The sequence below is a fragment of the Meriones unguiculatus genome, chromosome 15, assembly GCF_030254825.1.
Source record: "Meriones unguiculatus strain TT.TT164.6M chromosome 15, Bangor_MerUng_6.1, whole genome shotgun sequence".
In the NCBI taxonomy this organism is placed as follows: Eukaryota; Metazoa; Chordata; class Mammalia; order Rodentia; family Muridae; genus Meriones; species Meriones unguiculatus.
The window spans coordinates 72,880,199-72,894,599 of NC_083362.1; the positions used below are offsets into that span (position 1 = coordinate 72,880,199).

The following is a 14,401-nucleotide window of genomic DNA, read 5'->3' on the forward strand; positions in this document are numbered from 1 at the left end:
TGTTATTTAAAGCCTGTGGCAATTTGTTGCAGCAACAACAGTCAATACTATCATCCTCCTGATGGAAGATGACATCTATGAAGTTTAACACCACTCATTTCCCCCACATCCCTCCACACTGTCATTTACCAAGATTTTTTTTTTTTTTAATTGGACCATCGGGATTTTTTCTAGGAAAAAAAAAATGCCTTCATTTACCAGAAGATACTCATCACAGGAAGGAAACAGTCACTGGGTCCAATGTGCTGACCTTGCAAGCAAGAGCTGGGGATATATGGGCTCCTGGCACATCTTTCTGTGGGCTCCCAGTCAGTCAAACTCATGCGCTTACAGCATCTTGGTGGACTCTACGAAGACAGCCAGTTCCCTTCAAATATTTTCTGATATTTACTTATTTTATTATTCTATATGTGTGTACATATCTGTACCATGTGCGTGCTTGGTGCCCTTGGAGGTCAGAAGAGGGGTTTGATCCCCTGGGACTGAGTTACAGATAGTTTGGAGTCACTATGTGGTTGTTGGGAATCAAACCCAGGTCCTCTACAAGAGCAACAAGTGCTCTTAACCACTGAGCAAAGCCTCCGTCCAGCCATTTCTCTTTATATTTGAGGGTTCCTGCATGCACATACCTGTTCAGCACCCAATTCACTAACTATACAAACCGTTAAATTTTCTTTCAGCTGCTTAAAGTTAAGATCCATATTGAAAAAGGTTTTTTTTTTTCTTTCTCAAAGTGTATCAGGAGAAGAGCAGTCAATATCTGTTCTTGTCAAGTGCTTAATAAATGGCATCTCACTGAATGCTCTGGATTTTCGAAGACAGGCGAGCCTAGGGAATAGCTTAGCGACCCAGGACTCTACTTGGTTTGGGCTATCCGCTAACATCTCTGCTAATAATACACTTAGCAGCCAAGACTGTTATTTTTGCAGGCACACTCACCACTCTGTGAGCAGCGCACCTAGCAACCTAGCAACTACATAGGAGTACCACTTGCACTGAGACACACACACACACCCCTCTCTCAAAGGTTGAGTGGTTTCTCCTCCCCGTAACAGCTATTAAACTCAGATCCTATTCAGCTGTGCTTTGGTTATGTCTTGGCACAAGGGTAAGGAGTACATTCTGGCCAAGACTAGTTTGGGCACATGCACAGTGAGGCAAACTTTGTCCTCTGAGTGAACTTTCAGGGAGAACCTCCTACTTACCATCTTATGCCTGTGTATAACTGGACATGCATATGATCAAAATCAGATGAATTATGGGAAGGGACATGCCCTGCGAGCAGAGCCTTACACAATGCAAGCCTGGCCATCAGAACGGAGAAGCATCTGTGCTACCCATCTTAGTAACCAACTTTCACTCTTGCAGCCCAATGTCGGTCTTGGCAATGAATTCAACCTGTGTTATTTCTTTGTTATGAATACATTTCCTTGTTACTTTTGAAAATCTTGTGTGCCTTTACTTCTTTCTTTAAAAATACATCAAAACCTTGGAAGCATCTGGCCCAGATACCAACCCCAATGACAATCCCACATAGTTATAACTGTCCTTGCTCTGCTTCCCCTATTTTTACAGAAAGGGACATAGATACTCAGAGATGTTAATTGACTCATTCAAGGACACCCAAGAAGTAAAGGGCTGACATTCAAATCAAGGCTGCCTGGCTGAGGCAAAGTGGCTCAGAGCATAATTTCTCAACAGTTTCTTGCCACCTTTAATTTAAAACTAACAGCCACCAAGAACAAACAGCCTTTCAAAATGGTGGAGAGGAGCTGGGACATATCTCAGCTAGTAGAATATTTGCCAGCAGCTCTGACTTTAATCACCAGTAGAATATAAAGCAGATGGGGTATCACGGTGCAGTCCTGTTGATCCCAGCCCTCCAGAGGTGGATGCAGGAAGATCAAAAGTTCAAGGTCATTCCCTGACATATAAGCCAGTTCTTGCCAACCTGGGGTACATAAGACCTTGTCTCCAAAAAGAAGATGGGGAAAAATATGATGGAGAATTCAGAGAGGGACAGAGGTAGGCACTGAACCCCAGGTTTACAGGAGGTTGGCTTGAGTCTCCACAGCTGGTGCCTCCTTGGCAATCCAGTGTTCTGTTCCTGCTAGCTGGTTGTGGGACCCCAGCAGGCACAGATCAGGGGGACAAATGGCACAAACTGGCATTCTGAGGAGGCTCAGAACAACAGTGCCTCACCCTGCAGAACACCAGTCCTGCTGTTTACCTTACAAGATTCTGGCCAATCTCCTGTTTGCCTTCATTTTGTCAATCTCTATGACATTGCCTGCAACAACCATACAAGTCAGCCATGTTTCCTCAAAGACAACCTAGGTGGGTCTTATTCTTCGTGAGCCTCAACACAGGTTCATTTGGACCCTACACTTGAAATTCTTCATTTCTTGAGCTCAGCTAGTAGCCTAGGATGGCCAAGTGCAAGAGATATTGCTTTAGACTTACGGTCTGCTCCAAGGAGACCAGAAAGCCATGGGGAGCTGTAGGCAACTGTGCTGATAGTTCCCGGAGCCAGACACCCTCTTAAAACCCGAAAACAAAGGCTCTGAGAATCACTGTAAGGGTCAAAGCTGACTTCCTAAAAAGGAGCTCCGCAGAAAATAAGGCTGTGGTCCAATGTTCTAATATCCGCCAAGGAATGTTTCCTTTGAAACACGGCTTCATAAATGCCCACACTTCCCCAAGTAGACTTCCAACTAGAGACTGTCCGGGCTGAAATGAGATCCTGTGCCAAGGTTTAAAAGCTGGAAACAGTTGAAGGATGTTTGCCCAACTAGTGGGGATCTGTTTGTATGTCGGAATATGAATCAGCTCCGAGATGGAATCAGATTTCTTAGTCTATTTATCCGGACAACAGTAAAGGAGGAAGATGCGGCTGGGAACCTGGGATGAGGTTGGGAGCTTGGGAGATCACCTGAGGCTCACAATCTTTCCCTTTTGAGTCAGGGGCGCACTTGCCCGCTGCATAAGTGACCCCTGAGGCTCTCCGTCAGGAGAGGCTGAAACTCTGAAGGGAGATGGCTTTAGGTTATATATGAGATTGAGTGACACTACGAAACTCACCCTGACCCAGAATCCCCAAGCTTCTCTTGTCCCTTTCCAGGGACTGTCCAAATGACTTCTTCTGGAGACTCTCTGTCAAGAGACACCCTCATTGGGTAACGAACCAGCAAATCATTTTTAGGGTCTTTGAGGGTCAAGGTGATGAGTATTTCAAGCTGCAGTCTATGGAAGACCCCATAACTGATGCATGCAGGTCCCAACAAAGTTGAAAGTGAAGAGACAGAGCCAGTCTTCTGTGTCTACAGGTGAAGGGTGCATCTCCTGGAGGCACATTGTCTGCATGTACAGAGCCCTCCCTCCCTCCTCATGGATAGGAACCTGTCGCCTGGGTAGGAACAGCCCTCCACCTTCCCCTGCTTCAGCGATCCTATTCACCCTTTACATCCTTTACGTAGGCTTCTGCTTCCCCCTGGTGCTTCCTATTCTATTCTTTAAGACCCCAACACCCCCATCCCTAGCAACTTGAAGCATCCAACTAGAGTGAGCATGGGAAGTTACTACCTTACATTCAAGGGCATGCAGCCAACCGTCAGCTATTTTCCCAACAAAAGCTCACTGTGAGACCTTCTGGAAAACACCTCCCATTAATGTTCAGACTCAGTGGTATCCCTGACAGGGGGGACACAGGGAGTGCTGCCACCCTTAGGAAATAAGACAGGCTGGCTGTCTCCCTGAGCATTTTCTCTGCTCTAGAGGTTGAGCTCCTGTCCATTGTCTGACCTCTCCTGGAGTGGACAAAGTGACCAAAGCCAAGAACAGAGGAGAATTCATCCTGGGGCCTGGACTCCTCTGCATAGATGCTTCTTCCCCCCAGGGCTATGGATCAGGGTGATAAAGAGACACCCCCAGCTGGCTTGGCCCCAAACCTCTCTCAGCCTCGTGACCCAGTAGCTATGCCTGGAGTGAAGCTGCATCCTTTGCTCTGCTCATGTAGGTGCTTCCAGCTGGCCTTTGGGTTGAGGCACAGTACTGTTTCATCTCCTCTACCTGCCTGATGGCCACTGTACTCTCACTGTGTCACCAGCCCCACTTCCAACCCTCACAAGTACAGGTGTTCAGCAATTCCTGATAGTGCCAATAAGGGAATAAATGAATCGCGGTGCTGCTAGTGAGCGACTTCAGAGTACCAGAGCAGTTACACACACACATACATACACACAGACCCGGGCTGGCCTTGATCTTTTTTCTCAGCCTCCTCAGTGCTTGGATTACATACCCTATACACCACCAATTCCTTTCAGAGTAAGCTCATTACTGATGGGTGTAGTGGAAGTTTTGGTGCCATTGAAAACACAGTTATGTTATGTAAACACGTTTTTGTTTTAATCCCAGGTGTGGGATATGGAGCTGATTCAGATGGTTCACAGCAGCAGACTATTTGCCTCATGTGGGCTCTGAGAAGAGCTCTTTGTCAGCTGCAGATAGTTTAATTCTGAGGACTCTGGAGAGGGAATAAATGCCGGAGCTCAGAGAGAGAAGGAGGTCTCTGAGAAAGGAGAAGGCTGTTGCTCCTCCCTGCTGCTCCTGATGTTGTTGCAGTTTTACAAGAAGTTGGAGATATCTTGAAACAAAGACTGGACTTGCCCAAGGAACCCAGTGATCCTAACCTGCAGGAAGTAGCCAAGAGAACTCTGCCCTCCTCTCCCCACTAACCTTCTTTCTCTCTGACCTGGTGTTGGCGTGTTGGAAGGGACTGGAAGGGAAAAGGGAGGTAGAGGCTTAAGAAACATAAAATAGTTTTTAAAAGTACGCCAACAGATTAGGGGGGGGGAGAAAGGCCATCTGCCCCAGGAGAAGGAGTGTCTAACACAGAGATGGCAGGCTCACTCCCTTCTTGGGACAAACAGTGGCCCCTGTTTCTGGTGGAGCCATCAAGCTGAGTAGCTGCATCTAGCCATTTTGGGACTCTCGGACAGTCACAAGTCCTGGCTGGTGGTTTGTCCACTGGTGTGTGCTTGATGGGCTGAGGCCAGAATCTCCATGGACAAAGTAAAGTTTGAGATCCACTGCCTTTCCTATGGGGACTGACACTAGCCCCCATTCTGGGGAGGATGTCCATGAAAATCTATGCTTGGGGACAAGAGTGGGCTGGGAGTGGGGTTGAGGAATGTGGCCTATTGCCCATTTTCATGGCTCAGGATGCCGAAGTCTCCCAGGACACACTGGCTTCTACTTTCCAAGGCTTAAGTAATGTCAAATGCAGGCCAGGATGAAGAAAGTGGCATCTAAGTGGAAAAGAGACAGAGTCAGGGAGAGGATAAGAGACCCAACCAGAGCCTTAATGTCTCTCTGCATTAAGACAACCATTTCTCTCAAGGCAACAAGACTCTGGCCACTAGCTGAAACAGCAGAGCAGCCAAAACTACAGGAATCCCAAGTCCAGCTCCCCACAGCTGATGGCTGTGTGAATATCCCAAGTATCGGTCAAGACAGGAAATAAGAACTTTCTATTGTTCCATCCAATCAAACTTTCCCCAGCTGAGTCCCATCAGACTTTGGCTGCATGCCCACCAAGTACACGAATCTAGAAGGTTCTGAGGGTAGGGGCTTCTGTCCCCAAATGGACCCTGAGCAGGAGGAGCGATGTCAGCTAGGCAGCAACACAGGGGCTGTTACTCGGAAGCTGTGACTGCTCTTCCCGAGAGCATTCTCTCTGAGGTTCGAGCCAACAACAGGCAGAAATCACAGCACTTCACAGCATACATGTACATTTAAGTCCAGGGTGTGCACCATGGGGCTTGCCCTGCTCTTGGAGGGCTCCTCGCTTAGTTTAATGTGATGCTTCTGCCTCTCAGATCCTTAATCGGTTTTTTTTGGTGAGAGGGCCTGCATTTTCCTGTTGCACAGGGCCCTGTGAGTTACTGAGGCTTTTCTTATATACTGTATTGTCTCCCTAGTCCCCACAGCCAGAGGTAAAGTTGCTGGAAGGAATCATCACCCCATTTCACAAATGTTGAAACACACTGGAGAAGGGAGCGTGACAAAGCCAAGATGGGCTGGGATTTCACAGGTGTAGCTGGAATCATGCGAGGGCAGCCAAGGTCTGCTGACAGTCTGGCTGCTTTCTCTTTTCCTAGTTCTTTCTCGATCAGTGCTTGCAGCGCTCTGCACTGTGTCTCCCTTGATCTCGTTTCATTAAATATATATGTAGCTCACCTGGCAGCCAGAAGTTCCTGGGTGTTGGGCCCCCTCATAAGCTCTTCGGTTTCTTCCTTTCCCATTCACCGTCCTGTCCAGACATCTCAGTGCAGGCCTGTGTGTCCCCAGATAAGCGCACAAGCTCCTGACTTGTCTCGGAGAACTACAGCGTTGAAAAGCCTCCCTGGGAAACATTCCTGACCTTCAGACCTGCCTCAGCCCTAGCTGGCCCCATTCCTGTGACAGGCACTTCCTGTTTGGGTGTTTACCTTGCAGGGTTGCCCTGAGCCCAGGGAGGGTGGTAGCCATACACGTGTCTAGAAACAGGGCAAGAGGGGAGGTGCTACTAAGGTGCAGGCTGGGCATGGCTGGCATGGCTGGCATGGCCGCTGGATGCAAGGTAATATTGAAAGCCAACTAAAAAGGGACTCCCCACAACTGACTGACCTGCCCCTGAGTCTGAGACTGGGAAAGGGTTTATGGTCCCTTTGGTTCATCCTAGTCACTTTCATGTGAGTGTACATACACTTGTGAACACATGCATACACGAGTGCATGGAGAAGCCAGAGCTGAATGCCAGGTGTCCTCCTCTCTTGCTCTCCAGCTTGTCTTGTTGTTGTTGAACCCAGAACTCACCAATTGGCCAGGCTGATTGTCAGCCGTCCTCTGACTGTACCCCCACCCTGCCCCGAGACAGTGTTTTTCTACCTGGACTCACTTTGTAGAGCAGGCTGGCCTCAAACTCACAGAGATCTGCCTGCCTCGGCCTCCCTGAGACAGAGATTAAAAGCGTGCACCATCATGCCAGGACCATTCCCTGAATCTTATCTGCACCTTCCTGCCTCAACCTTCCTCATAGAGATTAAATGAACACGCTGCCAGGCCATTGATTTCTGTTTGTTTTTATATGAGCGTTGTGGATCTGAAATCAAGTCCTAGTGCAGAGATGACAAGCACTTTATCAACTATGCCAGCCCTTCTGGTCACTTCTTTACATGGCCATCAGGGCTCAGCTTGAAGCGTCCAAGCAGGGGACACCAGCTGCTCTTTGAGGGGTCTTAATCGATTGTTACTATTACAACACTTTATTACAGTGAATTATTATTAGTGACAGCTTCTTTCTGCCTGCTGTTTACCACATGGCAAGCACTGAACTAAGCACATTGCATAACCTCTCAGTGCAGCCCTGATCTCAGTGGAGCCCCCTTATCTCAGTGGAGCCCCGAGCTCTCACTGAAAGTCGAGAATTAACTTTCAGGTCCATTTAAAAGACACCTATGCCTATAGACTTCCATCATCCTGCCCAAAGCCACACAGCTAATAAGCTGCTTCAAGTTTTAAACCAGACTATCGGGTACCAAAACCTTGGCTCTTAACCCATTGCCTTCATCCATCAGTGCTAATAGCCATGCTGCTCGTATTTATGTAAGCTTCATATGAGCTATTGTCTTTGTGACCTGGGGCTGGTAACAGATTAACCCAACCTGTACTGCCAAGAAGCAGGGCGCACTTGTAATCTGGGCTTCTGTGGGTCAGGAATCTGGGCAGGGCTTGGCCACAGTCTCTGTTCAGGGTTTCTCACTGGCTGGAGGCAAGTTGGCTGAGGGCCAGGGAGCTTTTCAAGGCTACACGAAGAAGGCTCCTCTTCCAGGTCTCATGGGGCTATTGACAGGTCTGCATTCTTCCTTGGGGATTGCTGGACTCAGGTCCTAGTTTCCTGCTGGATATGGCTGGGCACCCTTTTGCGTTTTGTTTATTTGCCTCTTTGCCATGGCAGCTTGCTTTATTGAGAGTGCAGAAGATTCCCGGAAATGACAGTCACTGCCTCTGCCTCTGCCTCTCTCTCTCTCTCTCTCTCTCTCTCTCTCTCTCTCTCTCTCTGTGTGTGTGTGTGTGTGTGTGTGTGTGTGCGCGCGCGCACTTACAGAAGTCTGAAGTTGACATCCAGTGTTTTCTTTGACGAGTCTCCCTTTTAGTTATTGAGGCAGGATCTGTCATTGGAGCTGTCCCAGCTAGTTTAGCTACCCTGAGGATCTCTATGCCTCCTGACTGCTGGGAACACCACGTCCCTTAGCTTTTATGTTCTGGGGACCTAAACTCTAGTCCTCATGCTTGCACCAAGCACTTAATCAGCCACTTCCCTGCCCTGCAGGCTTTTGTGATGTGCTCATGGAAACGACATTAAGTGGCGTCCCATCACTTTGTCATGCTCTGCTTGTCAGCCATTATGTCATATCACAGCTGGACATGGATGCAGGAAGTGGGCATCATTGAGTTTCAGACGTCTGCTTAGCATGACATCTGATTCTACAAATGTTGGTTTTTGGTTTTGCCACTGAAAGCCAGATAGAAGTAATCTCTCATCCACTCATCTCTTCTTTTAAATATATATATATATATATATATATATATATATATATATATATATATTCTAATTAACTTACAAATCAAATATTATGCAGCTAGATTAAGACAGTAACTCAAAAACTTGCCTAGTAATAAGCTCTCTCTATATATAATATATATTAAATTATATATGTAGAATGGCCATTCTGAAGCCAAAGAGCTTCATTTAGGGTTTTACACTTTCATTATCAAATGCATTTTTATTCACTAGTTCATCAACACACACATCATACAAACAAAAAATTAATAACTATGACCCAGCTAGTCCACTCCCAGGCATATGCCCCAAAACTTCATATCCTGCTTCAGAGATATTTGTATATCCATGTTTATTGCTATTGCATAGCAAGGAAGTGGGACTAACCTAGATGAGCACCAAAAGATGGAGAGATAATGAAAACACGGTACATGTACAAAACAGAATATTATTTGGGTATAAAAAATGATATTTTCAGGAAAGTAGATGGACCTGGAGAGTATAATATTTTAGTGAGGCAACCTAGACTTGGAAAGAAAAAAAGACTGAATATTCTCCTTTAAGTGTGGGTCCTAGAGCATAATGTACACATGCATGTATGCAAACAGGCATAAGTGTGAATTAATTTACCTAGAATCTCCGTTATCTTATGATGAGGAGGCCAGGTATACAGTGGTTAGGTAGTTTGCCCACAGTCACATACATCCTGAACACACAGAAATTCTGGACATGTATTTCTGCAATAAATATACATTCCTGTTCAAAAGCAAGGTCATCTTCCAAGTGGCACCAATAAATAGTTAATTCTGTAGTTACCCTGATGAGCTATCATGTATAATCTCTATTGTGTTTATTTGTCTTATTTATTTGATTTAAAGATTTATTTTTATTTATGTATCTCTCTGTGTACATGCTGCATACAAGCGGATGCCTTTGGAGGCCAGAAGATGGTGTTGGATCCCCTGGAGCTGGAGTTACAGGTGGTTGTGAGCCACCTGATGTGGGTGCTGGGAACTGAACTCAGGTCCTCCACAAGAACAAGTGCTCTTAACCACTGAGTCCTCATTCTTTCCTTCTTTCTTTCCTTCCTTCTTTCTTTCTTTCTTTCTTTCTTTCTTTTTTTTCTTTCTTTCTTCCTTCCTTCCTTCCTTTCTTTCTTTCTTTGTCTTCCTTTCCTTCTTCCTTCCTCCTTTCCTCCCTCCCTCCATGCCCCCATCCCTCCCTTTCTCTCTGTCTTTCAAATCCTTGTATATGCATAATGTGTACGCGTATGTTTGAGAGCATGTTCATATGAGAGGGTAGGCCATGGCGTGTGTATGGAGGTCAGAGGACAGCCCTGAGCGCCAGTCCTCACCTTCCGCCTTGTTTGAGAGGGTCTCACCACTCACCACTCACCATTAGGCTAGCTGGCACGCAGCCTCCACAGGTTCTTCTAGCTCTACCTCCCATCCCACCATAGGAATTCTGGGATTTCAGATGCATGCTACCATGTCCAGCTTTACCTGGGTCCTGGGGATTTGAACTCAGGTCCTTATATTTGCATGGCAAGTGTTTTACCCAGCGAGCCACCACCTTCCTTTTCTTTGTTTTAAATGCATGCATATGAGAACGCAAGAATTTGAACCTTGTGGGATGCGACGGGAAACTGGGAAGGGCTTCTAGTGCAGAAGTTAAAAACTGCCCCAGGCTGTGGAAAGAAATTAGAATTAGAAATTAGAAATTAGAAATCAGCTACTCAGGATACTCAGACATCCCAACATGGAAACTGAGAGAGATGTTTAGAGTTTCTGAACCCTTACACATAGGCAGAGGCAGCTATGGGGTGGACTGTGTAACGGGGCACACCAGCAAGAATAATCCACCACACCTGAAAGATGATTCCCGATGAAGATGAGCTGATGCGCGAAAACTGCACACTGAGGCAGCGCACCACGGACGTGTGACAAGCAGGGAGATAGACACAGCAGAAAAACACAGATTCTCACGGCAGATGTGTGAAGTTTTACCCCTAATGTCGTTCCAGAGCATGGGAGTTAAATGTTTTCTTTTCACCAGTCAGACAATAACTGAGCAAGCTAGACATCCGTGAGTATGCGAGCTGGCTGGAGAAGGAGGTGAGAGCCAGCTGTGTGTGAAGAGGTTGGTGTTCTCCTGGGGTCACCATGACGAAGTGTCACAGGCCTTAAGCAACAAAAATTTATTGTCTTATAATTATAGAGGCTCGAAGTCCAAGGGTCCAAAGGGTTTGGTTGCTTGTGAGGTCGGTCTCCTTTGAAGTCTAGAACTGAAGTGCCAGCAGGCTTGGTTCTTGGCTTGTGGGTGCCTGCATTCTCTATGTCTTTTTGTGATTTGTTTACCTCTGTGTGAGTAGAGGAATTTTAATCCAGCAACATGGCTGCTCAGGCAAGGGATCACCTCCAAAGACCTTCTGGGTCTATGTGTCCAGCTGGGAGGCAGACACACTGTGGATTACCGTATGATCTGACTGGAACGGACACACCCTCAGTATACACTTTTAATCCTAAACAATGTAGATAAGGTTATTTTGTAGAGGAAGCAGCCATGTTTGAAGGTGATGTTTAATATAGGGGCAGACGAAGTGATGAATCAGAAAGATTTGACAGAATGAGTCAGAGCTAGAATATGCCCAACTCTCACAAGGACAGGGAAGAGAAGCTACTTAAGAGCAGTACACACAGCAGAACAGGGTGCAGTAGAGAGAGAGAGTAAGGAAGACAACACAGTAGAGTACAGCAGAGAGTTCAGGAGAGAAGACAATAGAGTAGCCGAGTATGGTATCGTACAGTCCAGTGTAGTACAGCCGTGCAGGGGAGTTGAGTTGAACAGTCAGCGGAGAGTGAGAGCACTGGAGTTCAGGTCGGTGCAGTTCAGTTCATGGGGTTCAGAGGCAGTCTCACTAGGACAGAGACAGGTTGCAGAGGGAGATCAAGCTAGACACAGGTGAAGACAGAACAAGTAGAGAAGGGGAAGGATCCAGAAGATTAGAACACATTGCCAAAGTTAGCATAAGGCCAAGCAGAACAATTCAGTCAGAAGATGAGAGAAGCCAGTTTGAATCAGTCAGCTTGCAGAGACGTTTGAACCAGAACAGCTGAGTTGAATCAGCCAGCCAGAGTGCAAAAAAAAAAGCCAGAGTGCCCATCTACATAAATTGAAATTGTCTTTTATCCTAGAGAACACAGATTTTACAAGTTTAAAGAATAATGTTCCAGCAAAATTAACCAATGTCCAAGAAAGAACAACTGTTGAATGTATTCAACAGTAAGCCTCTGAGGTGACAATTACATCTGGGGAATAAAAGCTACCTTTTCATGTGTGTGCCCAAATCTGCTGTGTAATGGCCTCTACTTAAAAGGCATCAGCAAGATCCCAGCCTGTACCTCATTTTATCTTTTCTGTTTACAGACCTATCTCCAAATACAGTCACACTCTGAGGTACTACAAGTAAGGTCATAGGGTACCATCTTAGGAATTCTTGAGTTACTCAGTTTAGTCCAGGATGGTACAAGATCCTCTGCTTTTTACTTTAGAATCCATTTCTACAGATTTCTGATGGTGTGACATTGGTCTAGCTGCCCTGTCTCCTTTTTTGTAAAACGGACATGACAAACAATATCGGTGTCGTACGGTTGCTGTTAGAATTAAACACATTTATGATTATAAAGTTCTTAACACTAAGCACAGAGCTAAAACAATGACTCAGTAGTTAAGAACATGGGTTGTTCTTCACGAGGACCTGGGTTTGAGTCCCAGTATTCACACAGCAGCTTACAACCACCTGTAACTCCATTTCGGGGGGGGGGGGTTGATATCCTCTTCTGACTTCTGCAAGTACGAGAGGCACACACGTGGTGCACATTTATACATGCAAAGGAATACTTCTACACATAAAATAATAAAACTTAAAAATGAGCACAAAATATTTAAAGAAATCAAGAAGGGGAACCTATAACACAAGAATAGGAAATTTCTGTGGCTCCAGAAACCACTGTGGAAACAGAAGGGTGATGGTCAGTCAATCTTTATCTTTTTCCATGCTGAAAAGGGACAGAGTTCCCACCTAGGAGGGGCCAGAAGGCTCTCTCTGCTTTATCTATTGGCCAGAGACAGGGCTTTGGATTCCTTATGGTAGGAGTTGGCTATCCCTGCATGGTAAGTTTAGTTTGAAATTGTCTTTTATCCTAGAGAACACAGATTTTACAAGTTTAAAGAATAATGTTCCAGCAAAATTAACCAATGTCCAAGAAAGAACAAGAGCCAGAAAATCTTGGCTGTGTTTGTTCCAAGAGAGTTACCCTTATGTAGCTTTCTTTTGGGAGGTATAATTTCCTGAACAATTAAACTTTTTTTTTTTTAATTTTAGGTTTTGTTTTGTTTTAAAGCAGATTCAGAAAACAAGGGAGAAATTTTAGGACTGAAAATATTAAAGAAAACCCTAACTAGCTGGGTGTGGTGGTGTACATCTTCAGGACAGCCTGGTCTACATAGCAAGCTCCAGGCTTCCCAGGGCTATGCAGTGAGACCTTATCTTTAAAACTACAGAAACCATTTACCAGGCCACTGTGAGGGCGGACCTCCGATAGTGGAGGAGATGGAATGTTCAAAGAAATAATGAATGAGGAGTTTTCGGAGTTGAAGAAATAGGTGAGTTCCCAGTTTGAAAAGCATGCTGAGTCCTACACCACTTCAGAGGAACTCGTGTCTGAACTCACATTCAGCCCAGAATGCAGCTGCGGGACACCAGAGATAAAGGGGGGAAAATCCCAAATGCCTTCAAAGAACTACCAGGCTCTGCCCTGATGCCAGAAGGCCTGCCGCACTTCCCCCCCCTCCCAGAGAGCTCTCTGCTTTGATGTTCTCTGAGCTGCCTCCAGAGGTCCTCCTGACCCTGCGTGCCCCTCCTTTATTGCCTTTGTTAGTTCAGTCCCTCCCACATAAGAGGCCTCTCTGAGACCTCAGCTGCGACATTCCTGCGTCTTCCTTCCCAGAGAGTACTGTGCTGGCTACGCTCGCTGAATGTGTGTAGCAAAATTTTGTTGAAAGCAAATACGGAGTTTATATTAAGAGATTTGAAGCCCTGGGGTTAAGAGAAAGAAAGGCATTGAGAAAGACAGTAAGACACTGTAGAATGTGGGTGTGGGTGTCTCAAAAGAAAATCATCCTCTGAATGTTCTTGAACACTTAATCTATTGCTCCTTTGGACCTAAATATAAGTTAAATTTGCATGTGGACTCAAGCCCATCTACATAAATTTGTGGTTTTTCCACTTGGTGATTCAGTTAGGACAGAGTTAACAAGTACCCTTAAGCCATGTTTTAATTTTTAAAATGCATTTGCATGTCCATGTGTGTATGTATGTACATGAATATGGAGGCCAGAGATCAAATTCCCATGTTGTTACTCAAATGCTAGCCACCTTCTTTTTTATTTTTTTATTTCTTATTATTATTATTATTATTATTGCTTTTTGAGATAAGGTCTCTCTGTATATTTATGTAGTCCTGGCTATCCTATACTTATATAATAAACCAGGCTGGCCTTGAACTCACAGAGAACCTCCTGCCTCTGTCTCCTGGGTTCTGGAATTAAAGGGGTGCCCTGCTGTCACCCTTATTTTGAGATGGGAGCCTCTCATTGTCTTGGAGCTCACTGATTACACTAGAGTGGCTGGCCAGAGAGTCCCCAGGGCTCCTCCTGTCTCTGTCTCTCCAGGATTTCAATCACAATCATGCATGCTACCATGCACAGCTTTCTGCATGAGCTCTAGAGATCCAGCTC

General features: G+C 45.7%; 1 protein-coding gene across 2 annotated transcripts in view; it reads right to left on the reverse strand.

Moving 5' to 3' along the window:
- Ngef (neuronal guanine nucleotide exchange factor) overlaps nt 1–6,407 on the reverse strand; it is an 86,135-nt gene extending 79,728 nt beyond the window's left edge. The window contains exon 1 of one of the 2 annotated variants that reach the window (XM_060368793.1): nt 6,238–6,407. In XM_060368793.1, the coding sequence (XP_060224776.1) occupies nt 6,238–6,302 (65 nt within the window). In that variant the 5' untranslated portion in view covers nt 6,303–6,407. The remainder of the gene's footprint in view (nt 1–6,237) is intronic. The other variant, XM_021644631.2, reaches the window with a different exon arrangement.
- Between the last annotated feature and the right edge of the window lie 7,994 nt (nt 6,408–14,401).